Below are 20,704 nucleotides of genomic sequence, written 5' to 3'. Positions count from 1 at the left end.
ACCCTCAGAGACTAACAAAAATATATATAGTATCATGAGTGTTCATGGGCAAAATACACTTCTTCAGATGAGTTGGAAGCTGGACTGGAAATAATGGGAACTCAGAATTTATAACAGAAAAATAAAGGAAAGAAAAAAAAAGTTACCAGTCAATAGTGGTATCATGGCTAATGAGACTAATTGAATGGGCTGGAAGTGTCCCATACTTAGTTTTTGATGAAAATGAGGTGTTAAATGCACAGAAGGCTGGTTTTTGGAGAATTTTTGGAGACATTTCTACAGAATCCTCTCTGATTTGACCCTGTTCTTTTGTGGAACAAAAACTCCGGCAGCGTGGGAGACCTATTCTCAGTGTCCAGCTTTGCTAATATGGTCACTCAAGTCAAAACAACATACACTTCAGCCTACGCCTACTCCCCAGACATGACAATTTCCAAGACCTTGTCTTCACTAGGAAAAGAAAAAAGATGTCTTCATGTTAAAATTGCTGGCTACGTCTAGACTGGCATGATTTTCCGCAAATGCTTTTAATGGAAAAGTTTTCCGTTAAAAGCATTTGTGGAAAAGAATATCTAGATTGGCACGGACGCTTTTCTGCAAAAGCACTTTTTGTGGAAAAGTGTCCGTGCCAATCTAGACGTGCTTTTGCGCAAAAAAGCCCCGATCGCCATTTTCACGATTGGGGCTTTTTTGCGTAAAACAAATCTGAGCTGTCTACACTGGCCCTTTTGCGCAAAAGCTTTGCGCAAAAGGGACTTTTGCCCGAACGGAAGCAGCATAGTATTTCTGCAAGAAGCACTGATTTCTTACAGTAGGAAGTCAGTGTTCTTGCGGAAAGTCAAGCGGCCAGTGTAGACAGCTGGCAAGTTTTTCCGCAAAAGCAGCTGCTTTTGTGGAAAAACTTGCCAGTCTAGACACAGCCATGATGTAACCAAGGCAGTTGCACTTTTAACATGTGTTAGCTAGTCATGGTTAAACCATAGTAGTGGAGCCTATGCTTTATCTTGGCCTGTTAACACATGTCAAAAATACATTTATTTTCTTAGTGTGGTCATGCCCTGGAAAATGCTCAGCTCCAGTCTCTGGTTCCCACTGATCTGTTATTTATGTTGAAGTTAATGAGCCATGTCTTCAACAGTGGGTCAGCAGGAACTACTCAGCAGCTCCCTGCAAGGTTCTAACACTAGCTAATAGGGCGGAGATAAAACCAGACACCTGCTACTCTTTTACAAAATTAAAACTTCTATAAAACCTGTTCATTTCTTATAGAGCTTTACGTTAATGTATAGGACAGCTATCCCATAAACAGATACTCAGACTAACGCATGTGAGGTACCAATTTAAGAATTCTGGGACAGGAATGACCCATTACTGTTGAAAACAGTTTAAAAAGTCAGTGTCTACAATATATTTAGAATTTGTGCTCTCAGTTGTTCAGTGCAGAGGTGACAAAGTCTTCCTAGAAATGGGGGTAGGCCACAAGGTCATGTCCCCTCTATAGCCCCATCCCTGCTCCACCTCTTCCCCCTAAGGGCCTGTCCCTTGACAAAACTGGATATTGAAGCCTAGCTGCGAAGCCCTAGCCCATCCACCTGCCCAGAATGGGGTGGGGAAGAGCAATCCCCAGCTCAGGTTTCCGTTCCCTTAGTCCTCCCACCCAGGGCAGGTGGGGTATGTCTACACTACAGCACTAATTCGAACTAACTTAATTTGAATTATTTAATTCGAACTAAGATAATTTGAATAAGTGCATCTAGACCTAAAAACTAGTTCGAATTAGCATTTTGCTAATTCGAACTAGCATGTCCACATTGAGTGGACCCTGAACCGAGATTAAGGATGGCCGGAAGCAGTGCCGGCAGGGCATCAGATTAGGACTTAGAGTGTGGAGCTGCTGTCTCAGGCTAGTCGAGGGCTGTGCTGAAAGGGACCCGACCCCCACCCTGGACAGACAGTTCTCAGGGGTTCCCCGCTTGCAAAGCAGTCCTGGCTTGGAGTGCCCTGAGTGCCCACACTGGGCACATCACACCACTCGGCCATCAGCCCGGCTGCACTTGCCGCAGGCTGCCATCCGGGGCCGGGGGGGGGGGGGGGGGGGGGGGGGGGGGGGGGGGGGGAAATCAAGGGGCTTCAGGAGAGCTTCCACCCCGAGGAGCCCGCAGAGCCAGTCCAGTCCTCCCCATCGGGGGCTCGTAACTCACCTCCTTCCACTTACCCCTCCCTAGCACCCCTTCCTGATGTACAAAATAAAGGACACGTGTTCAAAAATAGAAACTCTCTTTATTGAACAAAACTCGGGAAGACTGGGAAAAGGAGGTAGGAGAGGAGAAGAGAGGCTGGGAGAGGGGAGGGCAACTAAAATGATCAGGGGTTTGGAACAGGTCCCATATGAAGAGAGGCTAAAGAGACTGGGACTTTTCAGCTTAGAAAAGTGGAGACTGAGGGGGGATATGATAGAGGTCTATATAAGCAAGAGTGGTGTGGAGAAGGTGCATAAAGAAAAGTTCTTCATTAGTTCCCATAATAGAAGGACTAGAGGACACCAAATGAAATGAATGGGTAGCAGGCTTCAAACTAATAACAGAAAGTTCTTCTTTACAAAGCAAATAATCAACCGGTGGCACTCCTTGCTGCAGGAGGCTGTGAAGGCTAGAACTAGGACAAAGTTTAATGAGAAGTGAGATAAAATGATGGAGGTTGTGTCCATGGAGTGGTATTAGCCAGGGGGTAGAAATGGTGTCCTTGGCCTCTGTTTGTGGAAGGCTGGAGATCGATGGCACGAGACAAATGGCTTGGTCATTGTTTCGGTCCATCCCCTCCAGGGTCCCTAGTGTTGGCCGCTGTCGGCAGACAGGCTACTGGGCTAGATGGACCTTTGGTCTGACCCAGTACGGCCATTCTAAGCTCAGGGCTCAGGGTCGGGGGTCTCAGTGGACCACCCTGATTTTCATGCAAACCTGCTCCTGGGTGGCCAGGCTGGCAGCTATTCTGCCCTAGACGGCCACTTTCCTGTGCCTAGTGCGGACGTCGTGGATGAGGTCCACGATGTCCGCACTAGACGAGGTGGGCGCCCGCCCCTTGCGGACCAGAGCAGGCTCCCGGGAGCCGCCAGCCTGGTCCCGGGAAGAGGCGGAGGGCTGGGTGGCAGCAGGTAGCTGGTTCGTGCCGTGCCAGGTGCAGGGTCTGCTGGCTGGGTACTGGCAGGCTTGCACCTGGCATGGGCACCGTAGCCCTTTAAGGGCTCCGGGCCCGGGAGGGGGGCAGACGAGTATCCCTGGTGGTGCCCAGAGTGGCCACCAGGGAAAGCTGAGGAGGGCTAGCCTCCCACTAGTTCGAATTAAGTGGCTACACAGCCTTTAATTCGAACTGCTTAATTCGAACTAGGCGTTAGTCCTCGTAGAATGAGGTTTACCTAGTTCGAATTAAGGGCTCCGCTAGTTCGAATTAAGTTCAAACTAGCGGTTTGTATGTGTAGCGCCTATCAAAGTTAATTCGAACTAACGTCTGTTAGTTCGAATTAACTTTGTAGTGTAGACATACCCGTGGAGTGTCTGTAGCTCCCTACAACTACCTATGCAGCTCTTACTCTGATCTGGCTCCAGCTTCTGACCTGGACAGGGAAGAGGGAAACAAGGCCTCAGGAAGGAAGAGGATTGACATGGCTGACAACTTTCAAAACTTTCCAATCCCTTGGTTCTGGTGTCCATAGATGTGTCTTTTGCTCTAATGACTATACCATATCTTAGACAAAAGTTTAAAACTTCCACTAACATTGTAAATATGCTAAGCATGCACACAACTTAAGATGTTGCAGATCCTGCTCCAATATTCTGTTCTCCTTGACCATGTTAACAGTTTTAAAATTACTTTAGACTGACAATCTACTCTGGGGTGATTTCTCTAAATGACTTCTCAATAGATCTTCATTTGTCAAATATTTTTACCTTTTTCACCCCGTACACCTGGATTTCCTACTGGCCCAGGAGCACCTGGTATTCCAGGGGTTCCCATGACTCCCATTTCTCCTTTGATGCCTGAAACAAAAACAAAATAATAATTAGCAGAAATCTAATTGACTAACATAAAATAAGCAACAAAAATTGAATGTCTCCCTATCTTTATTACATTAGGAACTGGACTCTTAAAAAAAGAATGTGAAACAACTGTGTACCTTATATGTCTTACATCAGTGGTCCCCAACCATTTGAGGTTGCCGGGAGCCAGGGGGCGGGGACACTTGCGCGCCCGGGGGCAGCCCCCCCCCATAGCCACATGCCCGGGGGTGGCCCCCACCATAGCCGCATGCCTGGGGGCGGGCCCCCCCCATAACCATGCGCCCGGGGCCGGTGCCCCCTCCAAGGGCCACGCGCCCGGGGCCAGTGCCCCCTCCAAGCGCCGTGCGCCCGGGGCCGGCGCTCCCCCCGCCAAGCGCTGCGTGCCCGGGGCTGGCACCACCTGCAAGCGCCGCGCACCCAGGGCTGGCACTCCCCCCCCCCAAGCTCCACACGCCTGGTGCCGGCGCCCCCTGCAAGCGCCACGCGCCCAGAGCGCGGGCAGCCAATCCGCAGCGCTCCGGGGTCCAGTGCTCAATGTGCGCCAGGCCAGCCCCGAGCACTTGGCGGGCGCACACAAATGCCATGGCGCCCGCAGGCACCGTGTTGGGGACCACAGTCTTACATAATTCATGATCTATATTGTCTGAACTTTATATTCCTCTGCTTATTGTATTTGTTCCTCTCATTTTAATACAGATGTACAAATAGTGGTACTGTCAGTGATTATATTAGTCATTAATAAAAAGTTAGTAATATGTCTCAAACAATATGTTCCTTATGTCTCTGAGGGTATGTCTACACTACAAAGTTAATTTGAACTAACGGATGTTAGTTGGAATTAACTTTCATAGGCGCTACACTAGCGGAGCGCTGAGTTCGAACTAGGTAAACCTCATTGCTGTGTAGCTCCTTAATTCGAACTAGTGGGAGGCTAGCCCTCCCCAGCTTTCCCTGGTGGCCACTCTGGGCACCACCAGGGAAACTCGTATGCCCCTCTACCGGCCCCGGAGCCCTTAAGGGGCACGAGCTGGCTACGGTGCCCGTGCCAGGTGCAAGCCTGCCAGCACCCAGCCAGCAGACCCTGCACCTGGCACGCCATGAGCCAGCCACCCGATGCCCCCCAGCCCTCCCCCTCTTCCCGGGACCAGGCTGGCGGCTCTCGGGAGCCTGGACAGGACCGCAAGAGGTGGGCACCCGCCTGGTCTAGTGCAGACATCGTGGACCTCGTCCACGAACTCCGTACTAGGCACAGGAAAGTGTCTGTCTAGGGCAGGATAGCTGCCAGTCTGGCCACCCAGGAGCAGGTTTGCATGAAAATCAGGGTGGTCCACTGAGACCCCCGACCCTGAGCCCTGAGCTTAGAATGGCCGTACTGGGTCAGACCAAAGGTCCATCTAGTCCAGTAGCCTGTCTGCCGAAAGCAGCCAACCCTACCCTGGAGGGGATGGACCAAAGACAGTGACCAAGCCATTTGTCTCATGCCATCCATCTCCAGCCTTCCACAAACAGAGGCCAGGGACACCATTTCTACCCTCTGGCTAATACCACTCCATGGACCCAACCTCCATGACTTGATCTAACTTCTCTTTAAACTCTGTTCTAGTTCTAGCCTTCACAGCCTCCTGCAGCAAGGAGTTCCACAGGTTGACTCTTTGCTTTGTGAAGAAGAACTTTCTGTTACTAGTTTGAAGCCCGCTACCCATTCCTTTCCTTTGATGTCCTCTAGTCCTTCTATTATGGGAACTAATGGAGAACTTTTCTTTATGCACCCTTTCCACACCACTCTTGCTTTTATAGACCTCTATCATATCCTCCCTCCGTCTCCTCTTCTCTAAGCTGAAAAGTCCCAGTCTCTTTAGCCTCTCTTCATATGGGACCTGTTCCAAACCCCTGATCATTTCAGCTGCCCTCCCCTCTCCCAGCCTCTCTCTTCCCCTCTCCCACCTCCTTTTCCCAGTCTCCCCCAGTTTTGTTCAATAAAGAAAGATTCTATTTTTGAACACACGTTTTCTTTATTTTGTACATCAGAAAGGGTGTTAGGGAAGGGTAAATGGAAGGAGGTGAGGGAGGAATGGGGTACGCACCCCGGATGGGGAGGACTGGGCTGGCTCTGCGGGCTTCTCGGGGTGGAAGCTCTCCTGCAGCCCCCCCGATTGCTCCCTCCCCCCGGATGGCAGGCTGTGGCAAGTGCAGCCGGGCTGATGGCCGAGTGCTGTGATGTTCCGTGTGTGGGCACTCAGGGCACTCCAAGCCATGTCTGCTTTGCAAGCGGGGAACCCTGAGAACTGTCTGTCCGGGGGGGGTGGGGGTCGGGTCCCTTTAAGCACAGCCCTCGGCTAGCCTGAGACAGCAGCTCCACGCTCTAAGTCCTCATCTGATGCCCTGTCGGCACTGCTTCCGGCCATCCTTAACCTCTGTTCAGGGTCCACTCTGTGTGGACATGCTAGTTCGAATTAGCAAAGCTAATTCAAACTAGTTTTTAAATCTAGCTGCGCTAATTCGAATTAGCTTAGTTTGAATTAATTAAGTTAGTTCGAATTAGCGCTGTAGTGTAGACATACCCTGATTTATCATTTAAGAGTAATCTCCTAACAAATACCATTAAAAACACATAAATATTTACTATGTAATTTGGATTTTAAAAATTATTAAAAAACCATTCCCACAATTTAATTTAATTTAATTTCATAACTTCTGACTGATCCCAGTTAAAATATTTAAATCCCATCAATCCAATGCAAAACGTGCTAACCCAGAATTATGTGCTCCTGTTCGAGTTCATTTTCCAGGTGTGTTTCATATATATTTCATATACATGGCAAGTCCAATAGACTGTTAAAATAGTTCATAGTGCTGCACTTAAATTAGCAACCACCTCTCAAGACCAAACTGATAAAAGAAACAGTTAAAAAACAGAGAGGAAGTAGAGAATCAATCTCTTAAGTAGAGAATCAATCCAAAATAGAGAGGTTTTTTTACATGTATTTAAAATTCCAAAATAATGAGATGGAGGGTCAGATGCTCATTTCAACTGCAGTTAGATTAAAACTGCTTCAGGTTAATAATTGCTTTATTGAGACCAAACATCAAGGATGAATCTCAGAGAAGAATAGCAGTATCTTTTGTTTTCAAAGGCAGATCCTTAGCTACAATTTAAGGGCTTTCCCCTAAAAGTTATCAAGCTCCGCTCCACCAAAACATTTGAAGAGATGCTAACAGTTAATCACGTGCTTCAGTGTGTTGCTGGATGAGAGCCTGAGTACTCAGACCCTTCTGGATCAAACCCTAACTGCAATGAAAGCCATACAACTAAGCGGCATGATGACACAGAATTGCATACAATTATGATTTAATAAAAAGATGGATATTGTTTTCTCCACAGACTATTCTTCATTTGTCTTGCTTACTTAAAACCAGTTCCTTACTTTTTTATCGGTATCTGAAAAACAACATAAATGATTAATGTTCTGAAATTAAAATTCATACCTTGAGAGCCTGGAAATCCTTCTTTTCCTTGTAAACCAGGTGTGCCAGGTAAACCTGGCACACCTGGTGGCCCACCCTGGCCAGAGCTACCCTTCTCTCCTTTTGGTCCTGGCATATCTAGTCCGGGAAGACCCGGGTAGCCCTTCTCTCCCTTAGTTCCAGGAAATCCTACAGGGAAAAAAATAACTCTTAATATAGTACACAGGAAATTATCAATCAAATTACAGTATAAAGTACTAATATATTCTATAAATTGTGCATCTTAAAGAAATGTACTTTGTTTTCTGTATTAGTGGAAGGCATACAAAGTGAAAAAATCCTCATAATCTAAGTGCTTCGATCTTATCCATTTCTATTTTTAATCTGCAGCAATGGAGCAAAGATATATAGAGCATCAGTGGGCATGTGCAGCCTCAGGAAACTGTGCATCAACCTGCAGTTTTAAGTCACAGAGATGAAGCCTAACAACGTTCTGGTTTTCTAATGATTCTGATCCATGACGTTTACATTTCTGAAAGGCTGGAAAATACTATAAAAGAAGCCCACCACTTTCCCCCGTACTGATGTCCCATAAGAGCCATGAAATCTATTCCAGATATAAAGGAAAAAGGAAAAACACACAAAACCACCAAGTAGTTTGTATCACCTGATAGTCCCTGAGGCCCTGGTCCACCTGCAGGCCCCGGAGGCCCTGGAGGGCCTATTCCTGGCACACCTGGGGCACCCTGTGGACCTGGTAATCCAGCGGAACCTGGGTCACCTACACACAAAATAAACATAACCCGATTATTCTGTCATATTCATTGTTTAGCTTGCTTGGCAGAGATAGTTGATAGCTACTTTGAACAACACTCAGCCCCATACAAAGGGCTGGCTGAAGGCCTATGCTTCACTTAAGTCATTAGTGTTTCCTTCATGGATGTTCCAGAAAAGTAAGGTGGAGAGCCAGTATTGTCCCCCTAGCAGGTGGGCAGGAGGGAGACAGAGAGGAAAAGAAATGGATATTATATCTTGAATTGTAAGTGGTGCTCAGGTCTTTGGCTGGCTTTCTGCCCATGTGTGTATTTCAACCAGAAAGAGTCATTTTTAAAAAGTGTAAAATATGTTACTACAGGATGAACCTCATAAATCTGGGACTCTCTGGTCTGGCAACATCCATGGTCCAGCAGGGCCGCAGATGTACCTGGACCAATGAGCCTGGGAGGCCAGGAGTGGGAGCCAGCTGGGAGAACGTAAGGCTCGGGAGTCCCGTCTGGTTCAGCAGTGGCTGGGCCAGGTGGTGGCTGTGGCGCCCCAGCCAGGCTAGGAGGTGTGGTTGGAGGTGTGGGGAGCCGCAACCTGGCCAGGAACAGCTGGGCTAGGTATCAGTTTGAGAGCCCCTGGCCCGGCTGGAGAACCTTTGACAGAAGCAGGGCCAGGTGAGACTTGGCCAGAGAGCCTCAGGGAACCCCCAGTGGCAGTAGGGTCATCAGCAGCCTGGCAGTCTCAGCCAGAATGTCGGAGAACTCTAGTGGCTGCAAGTGGGCAGCAGGGTGGGAGAGTCGTTATACAAGGCATTGGTGAGACCCCCTTTGGAATACTGTGTGCAGTTCTGGTCTCCCGTGTTTAAGAAGGATGAATTCAAACTGGAACAGGTACAAAGAAGGGCCACTAGGATGATCCAATGAATGGAAAACCTGTCTTATGAAAGGAGACTAAAGGAGCTTGGCTTGTTTACCTTAACCAAAAGAAGGCTGAGGGGAGATGTGATTGCTCTCTTTAAATATATTAGAGGGATAAATACCAGGGAGGGAGAGGAATTATTTAAGGTTAATACCAATGTGGACACAAGAACAAATGGATATAAGCTGGCTAGTAGGAAGTTTAGACTCGAAATTAGGCGAAATTTCTAACCATTAGAGGCGTGAAGTTCTGGAACAGCCTTCTAAGGGAAGTAGTGGGGGCAAAAGACCTATCTGGCTTCAAGATTAAGCTAGATGGGTTTATGAAGGGGATGGTTTGATGGGATAACATGATCTTGGTAACTAATTGACCTTTCACTATCAGTGGTAAATAGGCCAATGGTGGGATGATAGGAGTTACTATAGAGAACTTTTTCCTGGGTATCTGGCTGAGATATAGGTGAGAGGATTATTCTAGTAGTGGGTGGGTGAGATTCTGTGGCCTGCATTGTGCAGGGGGTCAGACTAGATGATCATAATGGTCCCTTCTGACCTTAATGTCTATGAGTCAGCTTTGGGAGCTCCAGGGGGAGGAGCGTGGGAGCGGGGCAGCCAGCATGAGAGCATTGACCTCCCCAGGTCCTGAGGGTGCCCAACCCGGGAGATCCAACCTGTAGTAATGAGCTATCACTTCTTTTTTTAAATTACCTTGGATTCCTGGTTGACCAGGTACACCTGAAAATCCTTGCTCTCCTCGTAAGCCAGGCAAACCAGCATTTCCTTTTTCTCCAGGGATGCCAGAGGGACCCTGTGGGCCTGGCAGTCCTTTAGGACCTGGGAGACCTACTCCAGGTTCACCCTTAAGGTGCAACAAAATATAAATTAGGAGTCAATAAATCAAGTGTTTTTAAACATAGCTATTTGGAGGCAGAACATCAGACCAGCCTTCTCTGAGTATATGCTAAGTTACACTAAATGCAGAGTTGGACTACTATCTTAAGGCCAGCAACTGCTCCATATTGTTGGTAATACAAATAGAAATGGAGGGAGGGAAACAATATAAACTGCAAACACTCACTTTTTGACCAGGTAAACCTGGTGTGCCTGGTAAACCATCAAAGCCAGGATTCCCTTTTGCCCCGGGCTGACCTGATGCACCCGGCTGACCCGGAAAACCTACCAAACAAAAACACATAATCAGCACCTCAGTAAGTTAGCCCCCAAATGTCTTCTGCCTTTTAAATCAACTATTCACAGCCACAGAGAAGTATTAAACAGGGTCAAATTTGTGAGGGGCTGAGCATCTCCTATGAGGGCTATACATTCCCAAACCTCAGTGATTTCAATCGAGTTTAGGGTGCTCAGCAACTTGCAGGATTTTGTCTTGGATGAATGAAGTTGTACATATTTTCAAATTAATATTTGTGCACAGGTTCACCTCATTTAAAAAAAAGAGATCTTCTTCAAGGGAAAAATGTAATATAACTTTCCTGAACTTTTGTAAGTCATTTAAATAGACCTCATACAGCACTGGTATGCTCTGCATAATCATAAATGCCTCTCCTTTTCCATGCAAAGACCCCTGGAAGCTAGATTCAGCTTTCAGGCACAGTCCCTGTCAAGGGGTGGTACATGGCTGTGCTGCCAAAGGAGGGATTCGGGGAAGGAGTTGCAACTATGGGACATAATTCATTTCTTGCTCTTTACTCGTAGGATAAAGTAATTTACTGCAGCCCTTTAATGGATGCAGCTTATTTCCTTATATAAAGATCCACAAATTAAGGAGTCAGACTTGGAACCAAACCCCAGAGCAATCCCCTCAATTTTAGAACTCCTGTGATGCTGGAAGACCAGGTCCCAGCTCATGCCACTTATAATATCTCTAGCCCATGTTATAGAACAATACTTAAGTGTTTGCTTTGTAACTGTGGAAGTGTTTGCTCTGAAGCGGTAGATGCCTCCAGTCAGCATTACCAAGTATGAATACTGCTTTATCACAGGAGATGTGATCTCCTGTCCAACAAAGTAGTGTTCATAGACATTAGACAAACCATTGTGGAACATCAGAGGACAAAATACCTTCTTGCTTGCTCCCCCCACCCACTCTCCCGGGGCCATGAAGCAGAGCCAATTTGAACTCCAAGGGATGGGAACAAAATCACTATGCTGCTTGGACTTTGAGTGGGCAAGATTTTTAAGGCTAAGTAACGGATCCCCAGCCATTTAGCCTAAGTTAGCCCTAAGGGCATAAAGAGCTTGCTTATTATAGAAGCTTCTATCAATCTTTTTGAAACCTATGGCTGTAAGTCATTTGTGTGTGTATGTTTGCTTGCTTTAACCTTGTGAATAACTCTCCCATTTCTTTGTCTTGGCTAATAGATCTTTAGAGTTAATTTTTATAGGATTGGTTATAAATGTTGTCTTCAGTGTGGGGTCTAATGTGTAACTGACATGGGTTAAGTGATCAGTCCTTTGGGACTGGAAGTAAACTGAACATGGTTGTGATTTTTGGTGTAAGGAACCAGTTGTTCTCAAAATTGAATTGACGATCCCTTTCACACAGGAAGCCTCTGAGCGTATCTCCCTCTTATAAATTAAAAAAAAAACCTTTTTAATATGTTTAATACTATTATAAATATTGGAAGCAAAGAGGGGTTTGGGATAGGAATGTGAAGGACTAGTCAACTGGTCGCTCCCCCCTCCCCTTTGCCTCTATCAGAAAGAGGCAGCAAAGGATGGGGGAGAAGAAGGGGTACTTCAAAGCGGCAGCACCGCGTGGAGCCTGGGGTCAGCGGGGAAGTCCCCTGCTAATCCTGGGCTCCACATGGCGCTTTTGCCTTTGAAGTGTAGCAACAGTCCTAGGACTGCTGCTACACTTCAAAGGCGAAGGCGGCCTATTGACTATTTGATTAGTTAATTATTCGATACTTAACATCCTTAGTTTGGGGGTGGATGTTGATACCTCATGATACCACACACACACATAATAACATTGTGTGTCCTGCAGGATCACAACCCTCCAGTTTGAGAACTCCTGATCTATCAAAAATGCAAGTTTGTGTGGATGACAAGATAGACTGGAGTACCCAAGGGGAGTGTCTGTGACTCCATGTTTATGCTGTTGTAGTGTCTGAGGAGTCCATATCAGGGATGTGAATGGGTAACCCTCTTCCCCCTGAGTTGCTGTTGTCCATCGTGGGGTCAGAAGCAGCAGGCCTGGAGCAGCCCCTGCCCATGGTGAAGGGGCTGCTCCAGCCTGAAGCCTGCCCTGTTTAATCAGTTAACAGTTGTTAACTGGTTAAACTTAGTGTTTAACTAGTTAACTAATTCTATGGGATTTTACATCCCTAGTCCATATTTGATACTTGGTCGAAGGAATCTGTGCATGGAACTCACAGCCAATTTCAAGGTGTGCCCAGCTTCTTAACACTCTATCCTTTAGTCACTCCAGATAACCTGACTACTCCTTCCAACCCACCTGGTATTCAGATAACAGATTCATAATAAAAGAAGCAAAAAATGCAAATGTACTCAGGGATTTGAGTAAAGGGGGATTACTTGCCCTTACTCCCTGCCACGGCTATACAGTGCTGGCTCACAATCTAGCTCTGAAAGAGTGACAGCAGGGCTATGAAGTATATCTTCCGCACGTTAGATGAAAAAAATCAAAATATGAACATTTAGTTCCCAAGAGACTTACGTATATGGCCAAGAATTCATAACTGCTAGTTTTCTTACCTTTTGGGCCAGTTGGCCCAGGGAACCCTACTCCTGGCTGCCCAGTAGCACCTTTTTCTCCTGAAAGTCCAGGTCTTCCTGGAATCCCAGGATCCCCCCTGTCACCTTCGAAAACAAGACAGACAGAGCACATAAAGCACGAATGCAAAAACCAGCATTGGTTGGTGGGAAATCCATTAATAGCAGCAAAGAGAAAATCCAAAGGATAATTGTACCTTGGCCTCCGGGGAAGCCACGTGGCCCTGGGAGGCCATCTGACCCTGGGGGACCAGGCAGAGGAATGATTTGTCCTGCTTCTCCCTTTAGCCCTAGGAAGGCAAAGATGACAAATCAAGATTTACAAATGAAAAGGCAAATGTATTAACATGTGGTGGGGTGGGGAGGTGTAAACAGGGGCGGATATAGGGCAGGGCGAGCGGGGCAGCCACCCCGGACCCCGCGCTTCAAGAAGCCCCGCGCATGTGCCGTGGCAAAGGGGGAGCCCCACGAAATTGTGCTACCCTGGGCCCCACGAAATGGTCATCTGCCCCTGGGTGTAAATATTCTGCGGTACTAGTTAAGATGCCCATTGGCTTTGATTTTCATGGTTTTACTACTCATCTGTAATGCACTGACTGGAAGAGGGAAAAGGTCCAAGCTTGAAGATAGGCATGGCATTGGAAGAATTCTGGCTGTTATTCTGACTGCCACAAATCTGTACCTGCCATGTGAACTCACCAAGACCCAGAGCCACAGGCCCACCAAACTCAGCTCTGGTCTACACTGGGGAGTTTTTTAATCCCCCTTATTTTGAAATAACATGTGGAGCATCCACACGACCAAGCCCATTACTGTCAAATAATGGGCTGGTTATTTTGAAATCTGTACTCCTGCCCTCCTCGGGGAATGACGCTTATTTCAAAATTGTTATTTCAAAATAGTGTTAGTGTGGATGCTCTGCAGCTGCCAATCTGAAATAAATGGCCTCCAGAAGCTTCTCACAGCTGAACTTGTGGCCACTTTGGCCACACCTGCCAACTCCACTGCTCCCCTTCTCCTGCAGAGCTTAAAATAAGGCTGCAGGAGAAGGGTTTGTGGCACGTGGCCCGCTTGGCAAGCCCCGTGCCAAACAGCAGGAGCCAGCAGAGCCATGGGCAGACCCCAATGCTCCCTCTGAGCCTCTCCTGTCTGTCAGTACTCCTACAATACCTTCAGCTGCCACTGGCCAGGGTCGAGGATCTCTGCATCAGAAAGCAGAATGCTGACGAGTACGGCCAGATGGCCACCAGCCTGGCTGACAAAGGCTATAACCGGACCCTTAACCTGGTCCACATGGAGGTGAAGGAGCTATGGCGGCCAAGAAGGCCAGGAGGCAGAGCGGAGGCTCCCGAGTGGCTACCACATGTGCCGCTACCAGGGTTCCCTCTAAGGTGCGCACCTATATGGGCGCGCAACAAATATGTGAGGCCAGCCCATCGCCTCAGCAGAGCCATGCAGTGGCTGCTCAGCTGCTCTAGGTCGGGGCCAGCTGCCCCACCCCAAAGCAGCAGGGCAACCATGCAGTCATGGCCCTAGCTTCAGCCCTTCCCCAGGACTGGAGCAGGCTACATGACTGCTCCAGCAGCCCCAGCTGGAGCCCCATGACGGGTGGCCCACAGCTGTTCTGGCAGCCCCAGCCAGGGCCAGGGCCATGTGGCACGTGGCCTGTGGCTGCTGGGGTAACCCCAGACAGGGCCGGAACTGAAGCCCCGGCCAAGTGGCAGGCATCCAGCGACTGTTCTGGTGACCCCAGCGAGGGTCGGGTCTGAAGCCCCTTGGCAGGTGGCCCATGGCTACTTCAGCGCCCCCAGCAGCCACAAGAAGTGTCCATCATCCTGGTGCCCTCCCCAGAGTGCTTCCGGGGGGGCTCTAAGACTGAGGCAGGCTTCAGTCAATGAGGACATGCTATTTTTAAATAATTCTGACTAATTTCAATGCTCCCCCATTATTTTGATGTATCTTATTTCAAATTTACATCCTAGTGCAGACATGCTCTCAGAGAGCTACACTGTGACTTAAAGGATATGCCCATGGAAAGGAGTAAGGAATGTTTTGTGTACGAAATCCCCTTACAACACGGTGCAGGTTAATCAGATGTTGGTTTGGGGAAGATAGTAGGTAAGGAGTAGCTGGAAATGGACAGATGCTTGCCTGAAAATATCCTTACTCTCAGGCCAGTACATTTTAGGGCCAGATGCTGATACCCTCACTCACACTAAGAACTTCAGTAGGACTTCTTGTGAGGGAGGATATCAAGGTATGGACCAGTAGCAAATTACTCACCCTCAGGATCAAGAAGGAGCAGGATAGGAATAGTGACTCTGAAGGGCAAAAATCACAGCTCATGCAGCTTCTCCTGGGATGGGGCAGTGTATTACAGTAACCCTTGCATAGGCCTGTGCCCAATGTCTGATAGCATCATTCAGGTACATTTCTTACTTCTGAAAGGATGGGGCTGATTTTGTGGCATGGGACTGGTGATGTTAGGGAGTAATGACCTTTCTGCTTTGTTCTGTGAGACTCTGTAAGAAACTATCTGCAAGTATTCAGGGTGACAAAGTATACTGTAAGAAGCACATACTGGTGACCTAATATGCCCCATCTATCTCAAGTTTCCTATAGCACCTATGTATCTGTGAAAACCATCATTTTTAGCTAGTGTGTTACCTGGAAGGCCTGGTACACCTGGGTTTCCTTGAAAGCCTCTATCTCCTTTGTCGCCAGCTGGCCCAGCAGGCCCTATCCCTGGAAGGCCAGGCTGGCCTCTTTCACCACGTACTCCAGGAAATCCACCTGAGCCAGGGGGACCACGTTCTCCTTTAAGTCCAATCGTACCCTGATTTTAGGAGAAAAGCAATAATATTTACTGCACTTCTCACACTGCTAATTCTTTACAAGTGATAGCTTGATGCTCGTTGTCAGATTTGTGTGTGATTTTGTGGCTTCAGACTGGATTCACGACAAACTGCTCTTTGGGACCTAGTCTGCATCACTGAAGTGAATGGGCATTTTACCAGTGACTTCCCTGGAAGCAGGATTGGGTCTGGAGCAGCACTTGCTGAATGCAATAAAGTGGCTATTTAATGACCAGTTCTGTGATGAATACACCATCATTTCCAGCTAGATTTAAATAATTTGAACGTTAATTTATAGAGTCCCATAGTAAGCATAACAAAATAGTAACTGACTTGGAGAAAGGATCTGGATTTTAGAAATATTCCCCATCCCCAAGGATTTCAGAAATTCAGAAAACCAATTTTGGGAGTGATTATTATTATTTAGCATAGGAAGTTCTGCGCCAAATGCCTCAAATATAAAGCATAAGTGGGATACTCATAACCATTTTTCCTCTTTCAGATTCTCTGAAATTGGTTTGCTGGTTCTTATTCTAGATAATACTTTGAGTAGGGATGGCACAGAGTAGGAGACAGCTACCTGTCCATCAGGTGCATTTATGAGACAAAACAAGATTAGTAAAATAATAAATTTAAACTAAAGAATATGTCAAATGCCTCTGACAGATATTTTCTAACAGGTAAAAAGATTATGGAATTCAAACTCCCAAGAAGAGCAAGGACAGATCTAGCAACAGATATTGGAACAGGTTGCTGTGAAAAGGAGCGTGATCTCTCCATGTGACTTGATTAGAAGATGAAACATCCCTTGAACAATGGGCTACATTCTAACTATCAGCAGAGCCCTTACCAAAATATTGTGGGTAAAGCTGCACCTGTTCAGGATAAACCTTGGGAGACACTGTGATTTAGAGACACAGTTCTGAGTCACAGTGTCTCCCCTACTTTCTCCGTGACCCCAGAGATAGTAATATATTGCTGGTCAACAACTGTCCCCCCATGATCTTGCCAGCATTTATCTGGGGATGGGAAATGGAAACAGCTCTGACCATTTACCACAATTCTGTAGAGGAAGCAATAGGGTAAGTAGGCCGTCTTATTCCCACACCATCTAGGGTCATGTCTATACTTGACACTGACAGTCAATCTTCTGGTGTTTGATTTAGCGGGTCTAGTAAGGACCCGCTAAATCAAATGCTGAGAGTGCCCCAATTGGCGCTGATACTACTACTCCTCGCGAGGAGTAAGGGAAGTCGACAGGAGCATTTCTCCCATCAATCTCCCCTGTAGGGACGGTACCACAGACATGAAGATATGAATCAAGATACATCAACTCCAGATATACATTCAACGTAGGTGGAGTTGCATATCTTAATTTGAACTTCTACTTTAGTGTAGACCTGGACTAACACCTTTGTAGGTCATACATGGTGTTTTTACTCCCATGGCATATACTCAACTCAGTGACCCTTCTGTCTTGCTAATATTCTTAGCTGTTGAGTAGTACGGGCACTGTGTATGCTACTTCCTGCTTAGCAGTGCCACTGAAATCCTTCATTGAGGAAGAGGGTTCTGCTCAAATGAGTCTGGGTATAATAATTAGGCCCAAAGAATGAGACAAGTAAACAAAAATTACATATTATACAACAATTACATATCATTAACAAACTACAAGATAATATGCAAAAATAAAGCTACATTCACTTACCGATGCCCCTTTAGTGCCCTGGAGACCTGGCTGGCCATTTCTTCCTGGCCTTCCTTCTCTTCCAGGAACGCCTGGTTGTCCTGGGAACCCAGGATCTCCTTTATCACCTTTGAGATTAGTATCAATATAAATGTCTCCAGGCTCTCCTTTTGCTCCTGGGCTACCAATCAATCCGCGCGTACCTGGAGGTCCCTGAAATTACACACAGTTCCAGCACCATTCAATGACTATTTAATACATTATTTTCCCTACCCTTTACATTCTTTTCAAATGTAAAGAAAAAAACCCAAATGTTTATCCCAGATATTGAATTGTAAGCAAAAAGAGTGGATTTGCAGGGACTGAGAATGCTAAATATCCAATAATGGCTCTCGTAAAAAACTTTTCTATCTTGGGTTTCTTACTAGCTTCTGATAGCACAGTTTGGTAATTGTGAATATTTGTATTAACTGTTTGAATAGGAAGTAAAGGCCATGTTATTGAAAATGGTACTCTAATTATTTAGATAATGGCCATAAAGATTCAGAGCTGACCTTTTACAAGGCCTCACTGTCACGATAATTTGGTCACTCTTAACACAGCCATTCCTCAAGTTATGGTGTGATAGCAAGAATATTATGATATTGTTTTAGATGTAAACAATTGTTTCTAATACTTCCACCTACTTGCTGTTACTTGAATCTCTGTTGTTTGTTAAATAAGCTTATACTTGTTTTCACTATAAGCAAATCTAAGTGCTGTGAATTCAGGAGAGTAGTGATCTCGAGACGAAACTGATTACACTGTGTATGCTACTCCTAAAGGAATGGAAATTTGTGAATTCTGTGAGTGTCCAGTGGACCAGGGGCAGGTCCTTCCAAGAAGACTCTCAGAGGGCTTGACAGTTGGACCGTGCCTGGCATTAACCTATAGAGAGAGCAGGGCCAAAATACACCTGGAGGAGCATGTTTGTGTTGAGCTGATGTGGCTGGGGAGCTGACCCTCAGAAGGCAAAAACAAGGCTAAGGGCACATAGTAGTGAGGTGTCTTACAAACTGGGATATCCCAGGAAGCATCGCAGGAGGATTTTTTTTGTTTGTTTAGAAGCTATTTCTCACTCTCTTTCTACCCCTAAATCAACAGGACTTCCCAGCCACAGTTTGTTACAGAAAGGCCAAATCAAGAGCTTTTATCTCTCAATGCCATTTCCCAGTTTAGTTTTCCATTTCTTTTTAATTACGTTTTTTTATTTAAAAAAATCAACAATACATTGAAAACCATTCTTATCCTAGTAGTATTCCCACAAACACACACTTTTCTCACAGATCCTAACATTGTCTACTAAATTCCATTTATCATGTATATAAGTCTAGTAAATGAAACAAGAGTAAAGGCTAATAATCACATTATGAATGCTCCATTCTTCCTGTTCACCTTGTCTTATTTGAGCTCTCCAGGGAAAATATAATTCCTGCCCTGAACAGTTTACCATCTAATGAACTAATTGTACTTGAACAGCTTCCACATATTCTTATAGCTGCCTACATATTATGCTGCACCAACATGTAACACTTTAATAGAAGAAGAACAGAGAGTCCTGTGGCACCTTAGGGACTAACAGATTTATTAGGGCATAAGCTAACGTGGTTTCATCAGATGAACTGGAGTGGACGCTTCAGAGGCAGGAGTGTGTATAAAAGCAACAACAACAACAAAAAGAAGTTACTTGTGTAAATGAGACCAATCAAATCAGGGTGGAAGTGGCTCATTCAGAGCAGCTGATGTGGAAGTATGGATATCAAAAGAGGGAAAATTGCCTGATCCTTATTTAATCCATCAAGTGCCAGCAATTTCCCTCTGCCATGTATATTGGACAAACCAGACAACCTCTATGCCAAAGGATAAATGGACACAAATCAGACATCAGGAATGGAACCATACATAAACCTGAAGGGGAACATTGTAACCTCTCTGGACATAAAATAATTTCAAAAACCAGTTACGAAGGGAGACAGCTGAACTGGAGTTCATTTGCAAATTCGATACTATCAACTTAAGACTGAATAAGGATCTTAACTGGCTAACACACTACAAAGACAATTTCCCCTCTCTTGATATCCACATTTCCAGATATACTGCTGCAAACTGTTATAAATGAGTCACTTCCATCTTGACTTAATTAGCCTCATTTACACAAAAACCCTCTTTCATTTGTTGTCCTTATATATACCTCTGCACCTGATGAAGTGGATTTTGCCCACAAAAGCTTATGCCCTAACAAATCTGTTAGTCTCTATGGCCTGGTCTACACTACACCAGGCAGGTTTGCTTAAGGTACGCCATCCAGCTACGCAAAATGTGTAGCTGGATTCAGCCTACCTTAACCGAGCTGCTGCAGCATCTATACTGCGAGAGGTCAATGGGAGCACACGCTCCCATCAGCCTTCCTTACTCCTCACAGAATGAGGCCTACAGGATGTCAGCAGGGGCTGCCCTCAGCATTCCATTTGTGGGTCTACACTAGACCTGCTAAATCAAATGCTAGAAGAGCGACCTCTGGACCTAATGTAGACGTACACTAAGTTGCCACGTTGATTTTGCAGACACAGACTAGCATGGTTAGTTCTCTGAGGTCTTTCATGGAAGGATTTTCTTTATTTGAAAAAGAAAAATGAAAGGATCCAGTTACCAGGGAAGTTTAAGTTGAGTGAAAAATTCAAAGGGAAACTTCCTCTTGCTAATTAGAATACGCTGTGCTTCCACCCTTGGGTTCTGAAGTAGCACTCTTCTGAAATGAATGGGAGTCTTTCCTTTGAATGCACTGGACAGTGGCTCAGGCATGTGAGCCTGCCAAGCTGGGCTCTGTCTAGCCTATCTAAGCTAAACTAAGAGCTAACTCACCAGCTGTTTAATGAACCTGTTTTTACTTTTCCAAGCAAAACAATGTTAAAAGCATCCAGGATACCAGCAAATCCTTGTTTGAAGAGAGGGGTGAAAGGAGACTAGAGGAGAAGGAAGAGATGTAAAGGTTCAGCAATATTCATAGTAAAAGCTTGTGCTCTGATATTCAAAAACTGATTCAAAATAGCAGAAAATCCATTTTGCTATTTCCTCCCCACAAATCCCATTTATATTACTGTAAATTAAGCATGATGATGTCCTTTGGTTTCCCATGAGGAATTTAAACACAAATAAAACATCACC

The 20,704-nt window shown here is 46.0% G+C and overlaps 1 protein-coding gene across 2 annotated transcripts in view; it reads right to left on the bottom strand.

Annotated features, from left to right (window-relative positions):
• The window catches only part of COL4A1 (collagen type IV alpha 1 chain), a 193,983-nt gene that overhangs the window by 38,030 nt on the left and 135,249 nt on the right, over positions 1–20,704 (bottom strand). For both annotated transcript variants that reach the window (XM_075918577.2, XM_075918579.2), the window contains exons 25-33: positions 17,522–17,713; positions 15,626–15,794; positions 13,156–13,248; positions 12,941–13,045; positions 10,281–10,378; positions 9,911–10,061; positions 8,188–8,301; positions 7,542–7,709; positions 3,945–4,034 (exon numbers count right to left, since the gene is read on the bottom strand). In XM_075918577.2, coding sequence (XP_075774692.2) covers positions 3,945–4,034; positions 7,542–7,709; positions 8,188–8,301; positions 9,911–10,061; positions 10,281–10,378; positions 12,941–13,045; positions 13,156–13,248; positions 15,626–15,794; positions 17,522–17,713 — 1,180 coding nt within the window. The remainder of the gene's footprint in view (positions 1–3,944; positions 4,035–7,541; positions 7,710–8,187; positions 8,302–9,910; positions 10,062–10,280; positions 10,379–12,940; positions 13,046–13,155; positions 13,249–15,625; positions 15,795–17,521; positions 17,714–20,704) is intronic.

This window comes from Pelodiscus sinensis, chromosome 1 (assembly GCF_052426305.1).
Source record: "Pelodiscus sinensis isolate ZL-2025 chromosome 1, ASM5242630v1, whole genome shotgun sequence".
Classification (NCBI taxonomy): domain Eukaryota; kingdom Metazoa; phylum Chordata; order Testudines; family Trionychidae; genus Pelodiscus; species Pelodiscus sinensis.
The sequence above is the reverse complement of the archived record's forward strand: the minus strand, read 5'-3'. Positions and strand labels throughout refer to the sequence as shown.